At 43.1% G+C, this 20889-nt stretch overlaps 1 protein-coding gene across 1 annotated transcript; it reads left to right on the plus strand.

Annotated features, from left to right (window-relative positions):
• The first annotated feature begins 17957 nt into the window (after nucleotides 1-17957).
• Nucleotides 17958-19381, plus strand: sgk2b (serum/glucocorticoid regulated kinase 2b). Its single transcript, XM_045712835.1, has 6 exons — nucleotides 17958-18026; nucleotides 18123-18206; nucleotides 18284-18528; nucleotides 18620-18839; nucleotides 18964-19119; nucleotides 19233-19381. Exons 1-6 carry the CDS (start codon nucleotides 17958-17960, stop codon nucleotides 19245-19247), a joined length of 789 nt encoding a protein of 262 aa, XP_045568791.1. The 3' UTR covers nucleotides 19248-19381.
• Nucleotides 19382-20889: the final 1508 nt, after the last annotated feature.

Raw genomic sequence — 20889 nt, forward strand, 5'->3', positions numbered from 1 at the left:
TAGGTCCATTATAATTTATATAAATATATACTGTAGGTCCATTATAATTTATATAAATATATAGTGTAGGTCCATTATAATTTATATATAGTGTAGGTCCATTATAATTTATATAAATATATTGTGTAGGTCCATTATAATTTATATAAATATATACTGTAGGGCCATTATAATTTATATAAATATATACTGTAGGGCCATTATAATTTATATAAATATATACTGTAGTTCCATTATAATTTATATAAATATATAGTGTAGGTCCATTATAATTTATATAAATATATAGTGTAGGTTCATTATAATTTATATAAATATATAGTGTAGGTCCATTATAATTTATATAAATTTATAGTGTAGGTCAATTATAATTTATATAAATATATAGTGTAGGTCCATTATAATTTATATAAATATATAGTGTAGGTCCATTATAATTTATATAAATATATACTGTAGGTTCATTATAATTTATATAAATATATAGTGTAGGTCCATTATAATTTATATAAATATATACTGTAGGTCAATTATAATTTATATAAATATATAGTGTAGGTCCATTATAATTTATATATAGTGTAGGTCCATTATAATTTATATAAATATATAGTGTAGGTCCATTATAATTTATATAAATATATACTGTAGGTCCATTATAATTTATATAAATATATAGTGTAGGTCCATTATAATTTATATAAATATATAGTGTAGGTCCATTATAATTTATATAAATATATAGTGTAGGTCCATTATAATTTATATAAATATATAGTGTAGGTCCATTATAATTTATATAAATATATACTGTAGGTTCATTATAATTTATATAAATATATAGTGTAGGTCCATTATAATTTATATAAATAAATAGTGTAGGTTCATTATAATTTATATAAATATATAGTGTAGGTCCATTATAATTTATATATAGTGTAGGTCCATTATAATTTATATAAATATATAGTGTAGGTCCATTATAATTTATATAAATAAATAGTGTAGGTCCATTATAATTTATATAAATATATAGTGTAGGTCCATTATAATTTATATGAATCTATACTGTAGGTCCATTATAATTTATATAAATATATAGTGTAGGTCCATTATAATTTATATAAATCTATACTGTAGGTCCATTATAATTTATATAAATATATACTGTAGGTCCATTATAATTTATATAAATATATAGTGTAGGCTCATTATAATTTATATAAATAAATAGTGTAGGTCCATTATAATTTATATAAAAAATAGTGTAGGTCCATTATAATTTATATATAGTGTAGGTCCATTAAAATGTATATAAATACATAGTGTAGGTCCATTATAATTTATATATTCTGTAGGTCCATTAAAATGTATATAAATACATAGTGTAGGTCCATTATAAGTTATATAAATATATAGTGTAGGTTCATTATAATTTATATAAATATATAGTGTAGGTCCATTATAATTTATATATAGTGTAGGTCCATTATAATTTATATAAATATATAGTGTAGGTCCATTATAATTTATATAAATATATAGTGTAGGTCCATTATAATTTATATATAGTGTAGGTCCATTATAATTTATATAAATATATAGTGTAGGGCCATTATAATTTATATAAATATATTCTGTAGGTCCATTATAATTTATATAAATATATAGTGTAGGTCCATTATAATTTATAAAAATATATACTGTAGGTTCATTATAATTTATATAAATATATAGTGTAGGTCCATTAGAATTTATATAAATTCGTAGTGTAGGTCCATTATAATATATATAAATATATAGTGTAATTCCATTATAATTTCAACATACTTTCTATCTTGTTTTAGACATTCAAGAATGGCCTGGAGTGTTTTTTAAAATCCTAAATAATCACAATTTTTGTTGCCCACCCTGTACTTTGCCCAAGAGTAGGAAAGGGCTGGCTTCTTATCCCATACCATTCTTCAGAGAATGTGCACTTGCTCCCTCCCCCTCATGGACACTTGCTCACACCGCCCCATGGACACTTGCTCACCCCCCCATGGACACTTTCTCACTCCACCCAATGGACACTTGCTCACTCCCTCCCATGGACACTTGCTCACTGCCCCCATGGTCACTTGCTCACGCCACCCCATGGACACTTGCTCACACACACCCCCCCCATGGACACTTGCTCACTCCCCCACATGGACACTTGCTCACTCCCTCCCATGGACACTTGCTTATACCCCCCATGGACACTTGCTCACTCCCTCCCATGGACACTTGCTCACTGCCCCCATGGTCACTTGCTCACGCCACCCCATGGACACTTGCTCACCCCCCCCCCCCATGGACACTTGCTCACTCCCCCACATGGACACTTGCTCACTCCCCCCATGGACACTTGCTTATACCCCCCATGGACACTTGCTCACTCCCCCCCATGGACACTTGCTCACTCCCCCCCATGGACACTTGCACACAACCCCCACCTGGACACTTGCTCACGCCACCCCATGGACACTTGCTCACCCCCCCATGGACACTTGCTCACTCCCCCCATGGACACTTGCTCACCCCCCCATGGACACTTGCTTACACCCCCCATGGACACTTGCTCACTCCCCCTCATGGACACTTGCTCACTCCCCCCCATGGACACTTGCTCACAACCCCCTCCTGGACACTTGCTCACACCCCCTCATGGACACTTGCTCACATCCCCTCATGGACACTTGCTCACTCCCCCTCATGGACACTTGCTCACACTGCCCCATGGACACTTGCTCACTCCCCCCCATGGACACTTGCTCACTCCCTCCCATGGACACTTGCTCACTCTCCCCATGGACACTTGCTCACACAACCCCATGGACACTTGCTCACTCCCCCCATGGACACTTGCTCACCCCCCTCCCCCATGGACACTTGCTCACGCCACCCCCATGGACACTTGCTCACCCCCCCATGGACACTTGCTCACTCCCCCCCATGGACACTTGCTCACCCCCCCCTCCCCCATGGACACTTGCTCATGCCCCCCCCATGGACACTTGCTTATACCCCCCATGGACACTTGCTCAATCCCTCCCATGGACACTTGCTCACTGCCCCCATGGACACTTGCTCACGCCACCCCATGGACACCTGCTCACACCCCCCCATGGACACTTGCTCACTCCCCCACATGGACACTTGCTCACTCCACCCCATGGACACTTGCTCACAACCCCCCTTGGACACTTGCTCACAACCCCCCATGGACACTTGCTCACACCACCTTATGGACACTTGCTCACATCCCCTCATGGACACTTGCTCACTCCCCTCATGGACACTTGCTCACAACCCCCCTTGGACACTTGCTCACAACCCCCTCATGGACACTTGCTCACACCCCCTCATGGACACTTGCTCACATCCCCTCATGGACACTTGCTCACTCTGACCGATGGACACTTGCTCACGTCCCCTCATGGACACTTGCTCACGACCCCATGGACACTTGCTCACACCCCTTCATGGACACTTGCTCACACTCCCCCATAGACACTTACTCACTCCCCCTCATGGACACCTGCTCACTCCCCCTCATGGACACTTGCTCCCACCTCCTCAGGGAAACTTGCTGACTCCCTCTCATGGACACCTGCTCACTCCCCCCATGGACACTTGCTCACACCCCCCCATGGACACTTGCTGACTCCCCCTCATGGACACCTGCTCACTCCCCCCCATGAATACTTGCTCACTCCCCCTCATGGACACCTGCTCACTCCCCTCCTTGGACAGCATTGCATAGATGTAAGCATAAAGGGATTTTCTGAAATTCAGCGATTGAGAGCTACAGTGTATGCAGCAGGCTTGTGTTCCAGCCCAGTACTAACAACCCCGATTCTCTTCCACTACCCAATGGTTAGGTGTGTCCCCTTTGCCCAATCCAGAGAGTGGCCATTGTGGTGTCGTCAAAAGAGAGTGCTTCTTCTCTGTGAGATGTTGGAGGGTTACGGACGTGTTACAATGTGTAGTGTCACCAGTTGCTGTGCCAGTAGGTTACCAAGGTCAGAGGTTATATAGAGTAAGATGTGGGATGGTGAGTTATAACCAGCAAAGATCGGTTCCTCTGACTCTTAATGCGGTGACCCCCAACCATCTCTCTGTCAGGGGAGTGATAGGATGGGGTAACTTCCTCTGCCTCTCTCTCTGAGTGTCATCTTACTGCTGCAGTAACCATGACACACCAGCACTGACTGTCCCCTGAACTCCACTGCCCCAAATATAGAGACTAGTGACAGAGAGAGAGAGAGAAAGAAAGAGAGAGAGTGGGGGAGAGGGAGAGAAACAAAGAAGGTAGAGAGACAGAGGGAAAGAGAGAGAGAAATAGAAAGAGAGAGAGAAAGAGAGTGGTAGAGAGATAGAGGGGGGGAGAGAATTAGAGAGAGATAGAGATAGAGAAAGAAAGAGAGTGGTCGAGAGAGAGAGAGAGAGAGAGAGAGAGAGAGAGAGAGAGAGAGATTAATGTCTTTGAAATGTCTTTATTCTTTTGGAACTTTTGTGAGTGTAATGTTTACTGTTAATTTTTATTGTTTATTTCACTTTTGTTTATTATCTCCTTCACTTGCTTTGGCAATGTTAACACATTTTCTTTTGTTTTGGTCTCCCTCACCCCTCTCTCTGTCCCTCTCTTTCTGATGGTCTTCCTCTGTGTGATGGACAGAGTGTGTTGTTGGTGTTGTCATCGTTGGGGCAGTGCGTGTTCCCATTTGTCTGTCTCGTTAGGGCAACATGTATGTACTTTCTCATTAGGACAGTGTGAACCTATTGACTAGAGTCTAGACGGTGTCTGATTCAGAAAGCTCTCTGGCTACATATGAAGAGTTTATTTACAAAATTCTATCTCCATACATTTTTCACATTTTTCATGTGTGTAAAATATTACTGTTCTCAGTTTTTTTTATTCATAGATTGTAGGTGTGTATTAAAATGTGTTCTTTTTGCAAAACGCTATACAGTATATCCATTGTTTAGCTGGAATGGAATGTTTGTATCCTGTATATTTGACTGTGATATGTGGTTGTCCCACCTAGTTATCTTAAGATGAATGAACTACCTGTAGTCGCTCTGTACAAGAGCATATGCTAAATTACTAAAATGTCAAATGTAAATGTTTTACATACAGATCTCATATTACTGTATTGATTCAAAGCATATATATATATATATATATATATATATATATATATATATATATATATATATATATATATATATGTTGCCCCCCTAGCCCCAACAGGTTTTAAAGGCACAGTCAACTTAGTGTATGTAAACTTCTGACCAACTGGAATTGTGATACAGTTAATGATAAGTGAAATAATATGTCTGTAAACAATTATTGGAAAAATTACTTGTGTCATGCACAAATTAGATGTCCTAACCGACTTGCCAAAACTATAGTTTGTTAACAAGAAATTTGTGGAGTGGTTGAAAAACTAGTTTTAATGACTCCAACCTAAGTGTATGTAAACTTCCGACTTCAACTGTTATATATATATATAGTCCGTTGAAGTCGGAAGTTTACATACACTTAGGTTGGAGTCATTAAAACTAGTTTTTCAACCACTCCACAAATTTCTTGTTAACAAACTATAGTTTTGGCAAGTCGGTTAGGACATCTAATTTGTGCATGACACAAGTAATTTTTCCAACAATTGTTTACAGACATATTATTTCACTTATCATTAACTGTATCACAATTCCAGTTGGTCAGAAGTTTACATACACTAGGTTGACTGTGCCTTTAAAACCTGTTGGGGCTAGGGGGCAGTATTTTCAGGGCCGGATAAAAAACATACCCGATTTAAACTGGTTACTACTCTTACCCAGAAACGAGAATATGCATATAATTAGTAGATTTGGATAGCAAACACTCTAAAGTTTCTAAAACTGTTTGAATGGTGTCTGTGAGTATAACAGAACTCATATGGCAGGCCCAAACCTGAGAAGATTCCATGCAGGAAGTGCCCTGTCTGACAATTTGTTCTCCTTCTAGGGCATCTCTATCAAAAATACAGCATCTCTGCTGTAATGTGACATTTTCTAAGGCTTCCATTGGCTCTCAGAAGGCGCCAGAAAGTGGAATGAGAGCTCTGCAGTCTCTGGGCGAAAAACAGCAGGAGTTTTTGTGAGTGGTCAGGCAGGGAACACTGACACTGGAGCGTGCATGCACGAGAGGACTCCATGTTTTTCTTTCTCTCTTTGAACGAATACAATGTCGCCCGGTTGGAATATTATCGCTATTTTATGAGAAAAATCGCATAAAAATTGATTTTAAACAGCGTTTGACATGCTTCGAAGTACGGTAATGGAATATTTTGAATTTTTTTGTCACGAAATGCGCCCGCGCGTCACCCTTCGGATACTGACCTCAATGCACGAACAAAACGGAGCTATTTCAATATAACTATGGATTATTTCGAACCAAAACAACATTTGTTGTTGAAGTAGAAGTCCTGGGAGTGCATTCTGACAAAGAACAGCAAAGGTAATCAAATTTTTCTTATAGTAAATCTGAGTTTGGTCAGGGCCAAACTTGGTGGGTGTCAAATTAGCTAGCTGTGATGGCCGGGCTATCTACTCAGAATATTGCAAAATGTGCTTTCGCCGAAAAGCTATTTTAAAATCTGACACCGCGATTGTATAAAGGAGTTCTGTATCGATAATTCTTAAAATAATTGTTATGTATTTTGTGAACGTTAATTGTGAGTAATTAAGTAAATTCACCGGAAGTTTGCGGTGGGTATGCTAGTTCTGAACATCACATGCTAATGTAAAAAGCTGGTTTTTGATATAAATATGAACTTGATTGAACAAAACATGCATGTATTGTATAACATAATGTCCTAGGAGTGTCATCTGATGAACATCATCAAAGGTTAGTGTTGCATTTAGCTGTGGTTTTGGTTTTTGTGACATATATGCATGCTTTGAAAATGGCTGTGTGATTCTTTTTGGCAGGGTACTCTCCTGACATAATCTAATGTTTTGCTTTTGCTGTAAAGCCTTTTTGAATCGGACAGTGTGGTTAGATTAACGAGAGTCTTGTCTTTAAAATGGTGTAAAATAGTCATATGTTTGAGAAATTGAAGTTATAGCATTTATGAGGTATTTGTATTTCGCGCCACACGATTCCACTGGCTGTTGACTAGGTGGGACGCAAACGTCCCACCTTGCCCAGGGAAGTTAAACAGCTTGGAAAATTCCAGATCAGATCAGATCATCAGTCAGAACTTCCTGACTGATGTCTTGAGATGCTGCTTCAATATATCCACATAATTTTCCTTGCTCATGATGCCATCTATGTCATCTATAGTGAAAACACACCAATATCTTTCATAAGTTCTTTAAACAATAAAAGCTAATTTGCCATCATTTATGAAAATTGATATATAGCCTTTTGGGAAAAAACGTATATTTGTAACGGCTGTCGTATTGTAGAGAGGACCAAGGCGCAGCGGGTTGCACGTTCATCATTATATTTAATGAATAAAGATAACACGAAACAAAACAATAAACAAAGAACGACAGGTGACAGTTTCACAGGCTACAATAATCACTAGCAGTGCGAAATACAACTACCCACAAACTACAAATAAACCACATACCTATATATAGGACTCTCAATCAGAGGCAACTAAAAACACCTGCCTCCAATTGAGAGTCCAACACCCAATTACCTAGACATAGAAATACAAAGAACTAGAATGAACCTAGAAATACAAAACATAGAACATAAACCAAAACCCGGAAATAATAAATCAAACACCCCTACAATATTCACACTCAACCTAAACCATACAAAACAAATACCCTCTGCCACGTCCTGACCAACCTACAAATAACCCCTATACTGGTCAGGACGTGACAATATTATGTAATGAATTACCTGATTTATTTTATCATATTATGTAATATTGATACACTCTTTGGCACACACAGAATACAGACCTGTCAGCGTGTGTGTGTGTGTGTGTGTGCAAGCGTGTGTTCTTTATATGGCCAATGAGAGGAAGGTTAAATGTCAGAGGTCATAGATCAGGTCAACGTTGAGTGTGGTAAATCTACAGTAGTCATTCCTCCTCAGACAGGTCTATATAGACTACAGTCTGTAGTGACTCTGAACAGAGTGTACCTGTATCTGGACCAAAGCAGACGACCTTTGACCTTGACCTTTGTAACTTCCTGGGGTAGTTTGGAAAACAGCATGGTCTGACTCTTACCCTACAGCCCCTGCTGTGACTCATTGTGTGTATTTGTCTCTCCTTGTCTCTTTTGTTCTATTTGTTCCGTCTTTCTGAATGGTCAGTGGAAACTATTGGTGAGTATTGATCTCCCCTCTGTGTGTTCTGTCAGCAGAGTTCATTTATCAGGATATAGGACCCTTTAGAGGAACCAGAGTATCTACCACACACACAAACACACACACACACACACACACACACACACACACACACACACACACACACACACACACACACACACACACACACACACACACACACACACACACACACACACACACACATTCCCCAAAGCAGTAGCACAGTGTCTGTCCATGCAGAGTTCTTACAAAGTTTTAGAAGGTTTTCCATTGATAGGAGCGTTGATTCCACAGTACACCCGGGGCGCGCGGGAGCCCCTGTCAGGATTTCCTGGATGAGTGACTTGAGCCCAATGCCCACACAATAGTGTAGCCTACAGGGGTGCCTTGGACTCAATTAGGCCTATGTCAGAGAGGTCTTTTGATGGGAGAGCGTGAAGGATTGTTATAAATAGCCTGCCTGCCGAGTGCGCGCCGTCAGTGGTGCTGAACTCTTCAGACCGCAGCCACCAGAGTTAAACATCTCAGTTTGTTCGCTCCTTTTACTGGACATTATTATTTCATCCAGATGGGAATTATGCAGCCAAGGTGCAGAATGTCCTATGCCAAAATTAAAGGGCTTGTGTCATTTTTTACTGGTAAGTTTGACATTCTATGGAATTCTATTAATGTAGTTACAACTATGTGTTTTCATATTCTAGTGTTTGAATGCTCGGTGGCCTAACACCTTTTTCGCCAACTGCTATAATGCATTATTATGGGGTTATAAAGCATTGTCAATAACAGGTACACTACATGACCAAAGGTATGTGGACACCTGCTCCTCGAAGATCTCATTCCAAAATCATGGACATTAATATGGAGTTGGTCCTGCATTTGCTGCTATAATAGCCTCCACTCTTCTGGGAAGGCTTTCTACTAGATGTTGGAAAATTTCTGCTGGGATTTGCTTCCATTCAGCCACAAGAGCATTAGTGAGGTCGGGCACTGATGTTGGGTAATTAGGCCTGGCTCGCAGTCAGCATTCTAATTCATCCCAAAGGTGTTCAATAGGGTTGAGGTCGGGGCTCTGTGCAGGCCAGTCAAGTTCTTCCACACCAATCTCGACAAACCATTTCTGTATGGACCTCGCTTTGTGCATGGGGGCATTGTCATGCTGAAACAGGAATAGGGCTAAGGGGCCTAGCCTGAACCATGAAAAACAGCCCCACACCATGATTCCTCCTCCACCAAATGTTACAGTTGGCACTATGCATTGGAGCAGGTAGTGTTTTCCTGGCATCTGCCAAACCTAGATTTGTTCGTTGCACTGCCAGATGGTGAAGCATGATTCATCACTCCAGAGAATGTGTTTCCATGGCTCCAGAGTCCAATGGCGGCAAGCTTTACACCACTCCAGCCGATGCTTGGCATTGGGCATGGTGATCTTATGCTTGTGTGAGGCTGCTCAGCCATGGAAACTCATTTCATGAAGCTTCTAACAAACAGTTCTTGTGCTGACGTTGCTTCCAGAGGCAGTTTGGAAATCAGTAGTGAGTGTTGCAACCGAGGACAGATGATTTTTACGTGCTACGCGCTTCAGCACTTGGTGGTCCCGTTCTGTGAGCTTGAGTGGCCTACCACTTCGCGGCTGAGCCATTGTTGCTCCTAGACGTTTCCACTTCACAATAACAGCCCTTTCAGTTGACAGGGGCAGCTCTAGCAGGGCAGAAATTTGACGAACTGACTTGTTGGAAAGGTGGCATCCTATGACGGTGCCACGTTGAAAGTCACTGAGCTCTACAGTAAGGCCATTCTACTGCCAATGTCTGTCTGTGGAGATTGCATGGCTGTGTGCTCGATTTTATATAGCTGTCAGCTACGGGTGTGGCTGAAATAGCCGAATCTACTAATTTGAAGGGGTGTCCACACACTTTTGTATATATAGTGTATAACACATTGTTAATGTCATTGAATAGCATGAATGACGCCCTTGATCTACATCATGTTACTAGAGATTTTTTTACCTTCATTTCCATTCAATGTTTTTCATTAGATTTTCAGCTCCTTTATAGTGAGTTTAGTTATATCAACACTTTGAGTGCCAACTGATATTGATACTGACATAGTCTTATGTAAGAACCCTCTCCTGTGTTTCAGCTCTGCTTGAAGGGAAGAAAGGGTGCTTCAGCAACTTCCTGCACAAACTGGTGTCCGACCACCAAATTTTTCAGCAGTAAGTCACAACTAGGCCCCTTATTGTAGTAATGATTGTACTCCATATTGATGATCTAAAATAACGTATTATGTTATAATTAACACAGAGACATACATAGGCCTAACACTGTTGTCATGACGTTGCCCTCTTTGGGTACAGCGAGCACAGTTGACCCCCTCCCTCTGCACCAGCCTTTTCTATGCACCATTCCCCGACCTCTATACTCCTGACACCAGGCTCTGTAAGAAGAGGTCGTAAATTCCTATGAGGAGATTCTCTCCTCATGGCCACAGTATAGAGACAGTGAGTTTTCATAGACCACACAAAGGAATTTCTTCTACCTCACAGAACTTGACAACCGAACAATATTCAGGTTCTGAAGAAGGTATAAAAGATCGGTGAAGAATCCAGCTATGAACTGGTCCGTTTGGGTCAATTTTGTGAAACTCATGAGAGACAATACGGCCACATTACCATAATCATGTTTATACAATAGCCTCAGCTATGAGACTTACATCTAATGGTTGTATAAAATGAATGAATAAGGATGGAACTGTTTGTGAAATTATGTAATGTGATTTTGGACTGTTTAATGAAGGAAACTCCAATTCCCTTTGGAGTCTAATTAAATCAGAGGACCGCCCATGAACCCAGTTATGGTCTGGCGTCATGGAACAGGCCCTTTTCTGCTCTTCCGAATAAAAACCCCACCTAGGTTTTCTATCACCAGACCGAGCTTACCTCAATTATGAGATGGCTAAAGGTTGGAGACCAGCTTACCTCAATAACGAGAGGGCCAAGGTTTGAAAGGAGACCAGCTTACCTCGATAACAAGAGGGCCAAGGTTTGAGACCATGCATTTCTCTTGATGAACTTTTAACCATACCACGTGGTTAAACTCTTAGACTAATGATACCAACAGAATAAGAACAAGTCTTTGATATTAATTACTAGTCTGCACCTAGGAATTCGGTATCATTGAATGCGAAGACCGACAATCGCCAAAACAGCTGTCCTATAACGACATTAATGAATGTCACTCTGAACTACCCATTCTAACCACGACAGAGAGCGAGAGAGATAGGGAGGACAGACTCTCCAACAGAAACAAACTTTTCAACAGAGATCCCGACGACACACTGAGCGTAAATATATATATTGATTGCAATTGTTCCCTAATGAGTTTGTCTGTGTTTGTCTTCCGGTCACATGACTGTGTTTGTCTTCCGGTCACAACTTGCAGACTTGTTTACGCTGCTGTGCGTTTTGTTGCCGATCTTACTTTGCTACCTGACGGTTTTTTACTTTTTCATTATCGTATATTTTTACTTTTTCCCTCACTCAACTTTTTTCATTCAACTTTTTCACCCCGGAGGTTTTATCTGGACATGGTTCGTCAGGACTTCAAACAGCCGAAGCTAAGTAACATTAACATGATGCCTTCTAATTGCAGTCGTTGTACTTATAATATACAGGAGAACGATCGCCTTACGGCAAGGATAGCTGTGCTGCAAGCCCAGCTTCAGACGCAATCGTTAGGCAAGGGTAATTTCAGTGTAGGAAAGGATGAAACAGCGTCTGTGGCACCAGTAAGTACAGATAGTAACGTTAGTATAAACCCCTTCGCACGGTCCCCGCAGCCGGACAACTTTCTCATGGCTTCTGGAGGGAAACGCTGTAGGAATGCTCAACCGGTGTCGCTTATTCAGCCGACAGAAACTTTCAACCGGTTCTCCCCATTAAGCAAGTCGGAGTCGGAGGCCGAGACTTCTCTGGTCTCTACTCCTCCCGTTGTGGGGTCTGAGACGCCGACGGCTCCCACCATTAGCTCTGACAAATTGAAAACCCTAGTCATTGGCGACTCCATTACCCGCAGTATTAGACTTAAAACGAATCATCCAGCGATCATACACTGTTTACCAGGGGGCAGGGCTACTGACGTTAAGGCTAATCTGAAGATGGTGCTGGCTTAGGCTAAAACTGGCGAGTGTAGAGAGTATAGAGATATTGTTATCCACGTCGGCACCAACGATGTTAGGATGAAACAGTCAGAGGTCACCAAGCGCAACATAGCTTCAGCGTGTAAATCAGCTAGAAAGATGTGTCGGCATCGATTCATTGTCTCTGGCCCCCTCCCAGTTAGGGGGAGTGATGAGCTCTACAGCAGAGTCTCACAACTCAATCGCTGGTTGAAAACTGTTTTCTGCCCCTCCCAAAAGATAGAATTTGTAGATAATTGGCCCTCTTTCTGGGACTCACCCACAAACAGGACCAAGCCTGGCCTGTTGAGGAGTGACGGACTCCATCCTAGCTGGAGGGGTGCTCTCATCTTATCTACGAACATAGACAGGGCTCTAACTCCTCTAGCTCCACAATGAAATAGGGTGCAGGCCAGGCAGCAGGCTGTTAGCCAGCCTGCCAGCTTAGTGGAGTCTGCCACTAGCACAGTCAGCGTAGTCAGCTCAGCTTTCCCCATTGAGAACGTGTCTGTGCCTCGATCTAGGTTGGGCAAAATTAAAAATGGCGGTGTTCGCTTTAGCAATCTCACTAGTATAAAGACCTCCTCCATTCCTGCCATTATTGAAAGAGATTGTGATACCTCACATCTCAAAATTGGGTTACTTAATGTTAGATCCCTCACTTCCAAGGCAGTTATAGTCAATGAACTAATCACTGATCATAATCTTGATGTGATTGGCCTGACTGAAACATGGCTTAAGCCTGATGAATTTACTGTGTTAAATGAGGCCTCACCCCTGGTTACACTAGTGACCATACCCCCCGTGCATCCGGCAAAGGCGGAGGTGTTGCTAACATTTACGATAGCAAATTTCAATTTACAAAAAAAAACAATGACGTTTTCGTCTTTTGAGCTTCTAGTCATGAAATCTATGCAGCCTACTCACTCACTTTTTATAGCTACTGTTTACAGGCCTCCTGGGCCATATGCAGTGTTCCTCACTGAGTTCCCTGAATTCCTATCGGATCTTGTGGTCATAGCAGATAATATTCAAATTTTTGGTGACTTTAACATTCACATGGAAAAGTCCACAGACCCACTCCAAAAGGCTTTCGGAGCCATCATCGACTCAGTGGGTTTTGTCCAACATGTCTCTGGACCTACTCACTGCCACAGTCATACTCTGGACCTAGTTTTGTCCCATGGAATAAATGTTGTGGATCTTAATGTTTTTCCTCATAATCCTGGACTATCGGACCACCATTTTATTACGTTTGCAATCGCAACAAATAATCTGCTCAGACCCCAACCAAGGAGCATTAAAAGTCGTGATATAAATTCTCAGACAACCCAAAGATTCCTTGATGCCCTTCCAGACTCCCTCTGCCTACCCAAGGACGTCAGAGGACAAAAATCAGTTAACCACCTAACCGAGGAACTCAATTTAACCTTGCGCAATACCCTAGATGCAGTTGCACCCCTAAAAACTAAAAACATATGTCATAAGAAACTAGCTCCCTGGTATACAGAAAATACACGAGCTCTGAAGCAAGCTTCCAGAAAATTGGAACGGAAATGGCGCCACACCAAACTGGAAGTCTTCCGACTAGCTTGGAAAGACAGTACCGTGCAGTATCGAAGAGCCCTCACTGCTGCTCGATCATCCTATTTTTCCAACTTAATTGAGGAAAATAAGAACAATCCGAAATTTCTTTTTGATACTGTCGCAAAGCTAACTAAAAAGCAGCCTTCGCAAATGGAGGATGGCTTTCACTTCAGCAGTAATACATTTATGAACTTCTTTGAGGAAAAGATCATGATCATTAGAAAGCAAATTACAGACTCCTCTTTAAATCTGGGTATTCCTCCAAAGCTCCATTGTCCTGAGTCTACACAACTCTGCCAGGACCTAGGATCAAGGGAGATACTAAAGTGTTTTAGTACTATATCTCTTGACACAATGATGAAAATAATCATGGCCTCCAAACCCTCAAGCTGCATACTGGACCCTATTCCAACTAAACTACTGAAAGAGCTGCTTCCTGTGCTTGGCCCTCCTATGTTGAACATAATAAACGGCTCTCTATCCACCGGATGTGTACCAAGCTCACTAAAAGTGGCAGTAATAAAGCCTCTCTTGAAAAAGCCGAATCTTGATCCAGAAATTATAAAAACTATCGGCCTATATCGAATCTTCCATTCCTCTCAAAAATGTTAGAAAAAGCTGTTGCACAGCAACTCACTGCCTTCCTGAAGACAAACAATGTATACGAAACGCTTCAGTCTGGTTTTAGACCCCATCATAGCACTGAGACTGCACTTGTGAAGGTGGTAAATGACCTTTTAATGACGTCAGACCGAGGCTCTGCATCTGTCCTCGTGCTCCTAGATCTTAGTGCCGCTTTTGATACCATCGATCACCACATTCTTTTGGAGAGATTGGAAACCCAAATTGGTCTACATGGACAAGTTCTGGCCTGGTTTAGATCTTATCTGTCGGAAAGATATCAGTTTGTCTCTGTGAATGGTTTGTCCTCTGACAAATCAACTGTACATTTCGGTGTTCCTCAAGGTTCCGTTTTAGGACCACTATTGTTTTCACTATATATTTTACCTCTTGGGGATGTCATTCGAAAACATAATGTTAAATTTCACTGCTATGCGGACGACACACAGCTGTACATTTCAATGAAACATGGTGAAGCCCCAAAATTGCCCTCGCTAGAAGCCTGTGTTTCAGACATAAAGAAGTGGATGGCTGCAAACTTTCTACTTTTAAACTCGGACAAAACAGAGATGCTTGTTCTAGGTCCCAAGAAACAAAGAGATCTTCTGTTGAATCTGACAATTAATCTGGATGGTTGTACAGTCGTCTCAAATAAAACTGTGAAGGACCTCGGCGTTACTCTGGACCCTGATCTCTCTTTTGAAGAACATATCAAGACTGTTTCAAGGACAGCTTTTTTCCATCTACGTAACATTGCAAAAATCAGAAACTTTCTGTCCAAAAATGACGCAGAAAAATGTATCCATGCTTTTGTTACTTCTAGGCTGGACTACTGCAATGCTCTACTTTCCGGCTACCCGGATAAAGCACTAAACAAACTTCAGTTAGTGCTAAATACGGCTGCTAGAATCCTGAATAGAACCAAAAAATTTGATCATATTACTCCAGTGCTAGCCTCCCTACACTGGCTTCCTGTTAAGGCAAGGGCTGATTTCAAGGTTTTACTGCTAACCTACAAAGCATTACATGGGCTTGCTCCTACCTATCTTTCCGATTTGGTCCTGCCGTACATACCTACACGTACGCTACGGTCACAAGACGCAGGCCTCCTAATTGTCCCAAGAATTTCTAAGCAAACGGCTGGAGGTAGGGCTTTCTCCTATAGAGCTCCATTTTTATGGAATGGTCTGCCTACCAATGTGAGAGACGCAGACTCAGTCTCAACCTTTAAGTCTTTACTGAAGACTTATCTCTTCAGTAGGTCCTATGATTAAGTATAGTCTGGCCCAGGAGTGTGAAGGTGATCGGAAAGGCTGGAGCAACGAACCGCCCTTGCTGTCTCTGCCTTGCCGGTTCCCCTCTTTCCACTGGGATTCTCTGCCTCTAACCCTTTTACAGGGGCTGAGTCACTGGCTTACTGGTGTTCTTCCATGCCGTCCATGGGAGGGGTGCGTCACTTGAGTGGGTTGAGTCACTGACGTGGTCTTCCTGTCTGGGTTGGCGCCCCCCTTGGGTTGTGCCATGGCGGAGATCGTTGTGGGCTATACTCGGCCTTGTCTTAGGACGGTAAGTTGGTGGTTGGAGACATCCCTCTAGTGGTGTGGGGGCTGTGCTTTGGCAAAGTGGGTGGGGTTATATCCTGCCTGTTTGGCCCTGTCCGGGGGTATCATCGGATGGGGCCACAGTGTCTTCTGATCCCTCCTGTCTCAGCCTCCAGTATTTATGCTGCAGTAGTTTATGTGTCGGGGGGCTAGGGTCAGTCTGTTACATCTGGAGTATTTCTCTTGTCTTATCCGGTGTCCTGTGTGAATTTAAATATGCTCTCTCTAATTCTCTCTTTTTGTCTTTCTCTCGGAGGACCTGAGCCATAGGACCATGCCTCAGGACTACCTGGTATGATGACTCCTTGCTGTCCCCAGTCCACCTGGCCGTGCTGCTGCTCCAGTTTCAACTGTTCTGCCTGCGGCTATGGAACCCTGACCTGTTCACCGGACGTGCTTGTTGCACCCTCGACAACTGCTATGATTATTATTATTTGACCATGCTGGTCATTTATGAACATTTTAACATCTTGACCATGTTCTGTTATAATATCCACCCTGCACAGCCAGAAGAGGACTGGCCACCCCTCATAGCCTGGTTCCTCTCTAGGTTTCTTCCTAGGTTTTTGGCCTTTCTAGGGAGTTTTTCCTAGGGAGTTTTTCCTAGCCACCGTGCTTCTTTCACATGCATTGCTTGCTGTTTGGGGTTTTAGGCTGGGTTTCTGTACAGCACTTTGAGATATCAGCTGATGTACGAAGGGCTATATAAATACATTTGATTTGATTTGATTAATGAGTGAGCGTTCATGTGGAAAGGATTAGTATTTCAATTGTTATAATTATCAACTCTGTAGTGCCTTCTCAGCTGACCCCCACTCCCCTTTTGTCTAACAAGCCGCCATGCCGGTTTAGCCCACTAGGGCACATTCCCCTATCATTTCCTTGTAAACATATCTACTGTTTGTTATGCATTTCTGTGAATTAATTAGTTAGTAAATAAATTATTTTAAGACAATTGATGAATGGATGACTCATAGTGAAGACTGGGTTCGTGCAGATAACCAACAATTTACGACGTTTGGAATGAGACTGACGTGAGGTAAATAATAATTAATTAATTCGAAGACTAATTGATCAGATTAAAATATCTGAAAGTTATATTATAACTTTGTAATCTGAATATTTCCCTTGGTGCCCCGACTTCCTAGTTAATTACAGTTACATGATTAATCAGGTTAATTGCGTAATAATAATTACAGAGAGTTATTTGATAAATGTCTTCAGTTTTAATGATGCCAAAGACACGACACTGTCCATGTTGTCTCTGTGAAGCCTGGACGCCCAGACCATCCTGCTGCAGGAGAGCCTGAGAGAGGAGAGAGAAGAGAGGGAGGAGAGGGAAAGAGAGGAGGGAGGAGAGGGAAAAAGAGGAGAGGGGTAACATCGGTGAGTATTTATAGGCATACAGCCAGGACACCTATGACCCATTTATATAATCTCTGTCTGACCGAAATCTAACCCCCCCATCCTTTTTCTCTCTATCAGCGTCTGCCAAGTTTGCTGGAGGAGGAGACTGGGTGAGTACCCAAAGTTATGGCCAGGAGTTTTTCCTTGAGTTGCCCATAGCCAATGGAAATCATCAGACCTCACACTCATGCTGCTCTGTTGTCATGTTTACCAGGGTGAAGCCTTCTGATTTCCACAACCTGAACGTCATCGGCAAAGGAAGCTTTGGGACGGTGGGAGCAACTGTGTGTGTCCCTTTACGTGTGTGTGTGTTTATGAGTAGGCCAGTGTGTGTTTGTTGTGTTGGTGATGTATTTATCTTGTTGCAGGTGGTGTTAGCGAGACACAGACAGAGTGGAAGTATGTACGCTGTCAAGGTTCTACAGAAACAGGTCATACTGAGGAAGAAAGAGGTATCTATTATTCTATTCTATTTCCATTCCATTCAACTATATCCATTATCTATCCCTCTCTCTCTCTCTCCTTCCAGCAGAGCCATGTGATGGTAGAGAGGAGTGTGTTGCTGAAGGGACTGCAGCGTCCATTCCTGGTGGGGCTCCACTTCTCCTTCCAGACCTCTCACACTCTCTTCTTCGTACTGGACTACATCAATGGAGGAGAGTTGTTCTACCATCTCCAGAGGGAGGGAGCTTTCCCGGAGCCCAGAGCAACATTCTACTCTGCAGAGATGGCCTCAGCCCTGGGCTACCTCCACTCCCTCAACATAGTCTACAGGTGCACACACACAACCACACACACACACACACACACATGAGAGAGAGCACATTTTCCTCACAATGATTTAACCCTCGGTACCCCCCCTTAGAGACCTAAAGCCAGAGAACATCCTATTGGACAGTGGAGGTCATGTGGTTCTGACGGATTTCGGGCTGTGTAAAGAGGGCGTGTCTGTGGGTGGGACTATGCAAACGTTCTGTGGAACCCCTGAGTATCTGGCGCCAGCGGTGTTGTTAGGCCACACCTACAGTGGAGCCGTGGACTGGTGGGAGCTGGGGAATGTACTTTATGAGATGCTTCATGGACTGGTGAGTGTGTTTCTCTTTCTCTTCTCTTTCAGCTACTTTTCAACTAGCATATTCCATCCACTGCACACTTATCTGGCTCCCTCTCTCCTCTTTCTTCTTTTCTCTCTCTCTCTCTCTTCCTCAGTCCCCGTTCTACAGTCGCAGTAAGGCCGAGATGTTTGAGAACATCCTTCACACCCCCCTGCAGCTCCATAGAAGTGTGTCCCAGTCTGCCCGGTCTCTGCTGCAGGGCCTGCTGGAGAAAGACTGTACCAAACGCCTTGGGGGAGAACATGACCTTGTAAGCACCCCCCCATTACCCCACCTGGCACAGAGTGCTGACACATACATGCAAGACCACATAAACACACGCACCCATACACACATTGACGTGCTGTCTCACTTTGTTTGTAGGCTGTCCAGGGATGACCTGCTAGCCAGGAAAGTCCCTCCCCCATTCATTCCCAACCTGGTGAGTGTGTTGTGTGGTATTTTGACCCGGAGTTCACGCTTCTTCCAGTCCCCGCCTCCCTCGGTTTGAGTGACATGTTGGAAGACGTGGCCAATGGAGCCTTCCCAGGGTTCTCCTATATGCTTCCGGCTGAGGTTGGAGTCACAGAGCCCTGATATCATTCTGATATTATTTGTGTTTTGAATAAATTAAAATGCCTTTTCCTATCATGTATCAGATTGTTTATATCTCACAGAGAACGGAGGCCCAGGCCGGGTTAGAACCAGTGGTTAAATTGAACCGGAGCTTCCTGGAGTCAGCCTCCTGCACCTTGGGTCAAAGGGAGAACCAGGCGGAGCCTAGCTTCAGCACATTACGGGTCAAAGAGAAAAGTAGGATAAAAAGTAAGATAAACCAACGTTAGGGTCAGGGTTGACTTTAAGGTGTCGGTCTGGCCTAGTGGTAGCCCCTCAGACTGTGGAACACATATATCCCTGGTGACGTGAGCACGAATCCCGTCTCAGCCCTTCCTCTCTGTCTCCCTCTCTATCTGTCTCCCCTCTACACTCCAACTATCAGTGGTACTATCACTGTCCATAAAACAATAGAATACAATAAACATATATTTAAAAAACAACATAAAATTAGGGCAGGGTTGAGGTGCTAGGGTTAGGGTTGTGGTTGAGGTGCTAGGGTTAGGGTTGTGGTTGAGGTGCTAGGGTTAGGGTTGTGGTTAGGGTTGAGGTGCTAGGGTTAGGGTTGAGGTGATAGGGTTAGGGTTGTGGTTAGGGTTGTGGTTGAGGTGATAGGGTTAGGGTTGTGGTTGAGGTGCTAGGGTTAGGGTTGTGGTTAGGGTTGTGGTTGAGGTGCTAGGGTTAGGGTTGTGGTTGAGGTGCTAGGGTTAGGGTTGAGGTGATAGGGTTAGGGTTGTGGTTAGGGTTGTGGGCGAGGTGCTAGGGTTGTGGTTACGGTTGTGGGTGAGGTGCTAGGGTTAGGGTTGTGGTTGAGGTGATAGGGTTAGGGTTGTGGTTAGGGTTGTGGGTGAGGTGCTAGGGTTAGGGTTGTGGTTGAGGTGATAGGGTTAGGGTTGTGGTTAGGGTTGTGGTTGAGGTGATAGGGTTAGGGTTGTGGTTGAGGTGCTAGGGTTAGGGTTGTGGTTAGGGTTGTGGTTGAGGTGCTAGGGTTAGGGTTGAGGTGATAGGGTTAGGGTTGTGGTTAGGGTTGTGGGCGAGGTGCTAGGGTTGTGGTTACGGTTGTGGGTGAGGTGCTAGGGTTAGGGTTGTGGTTGAGGTGATAGGGTTAGGGTTGTGGTTAGGGTTGTGGGTGAGGTGCTAGGGTTAGGGTTGTGGTTGAGGTGATAGGGTTAGGGTTGTGGTTGAGGTGATAGGGTTAGGGTTGTGGTTGAGGTGCTAGGGTTAGGGTTGTGGTTAGGGTTGTGGTTGAGGTGCTAGGGTTAGGGTTGAGGTGATAGGGTTAGGGTTGTGGTTAGGGTTGTGGGCGAGGTGCTAGGGTTGTGGTTACGGTTGTGGGTGAGGTGCTAGGGTTAGGGTTGTGGTTGAGGTGATAGGGTTAGGGTTGTGGTTAGGGTTGTGGGTGAGGTGCTAGGGTTAGGGTTGTGGT

The sequence above is a fragment of the Salmo salar genome, chromosome ssa02 (assembly GCF_905237065.1).
Source record: "Salmo salar chromosome ssa02, Ssal_v3.1, whole genome shotgun sequence".
NCBI lineage: Eukaryota > Metazoa > Chordata > Actinopteri > Salmoniformes > Salmonidae > Salmo > Salmo salar.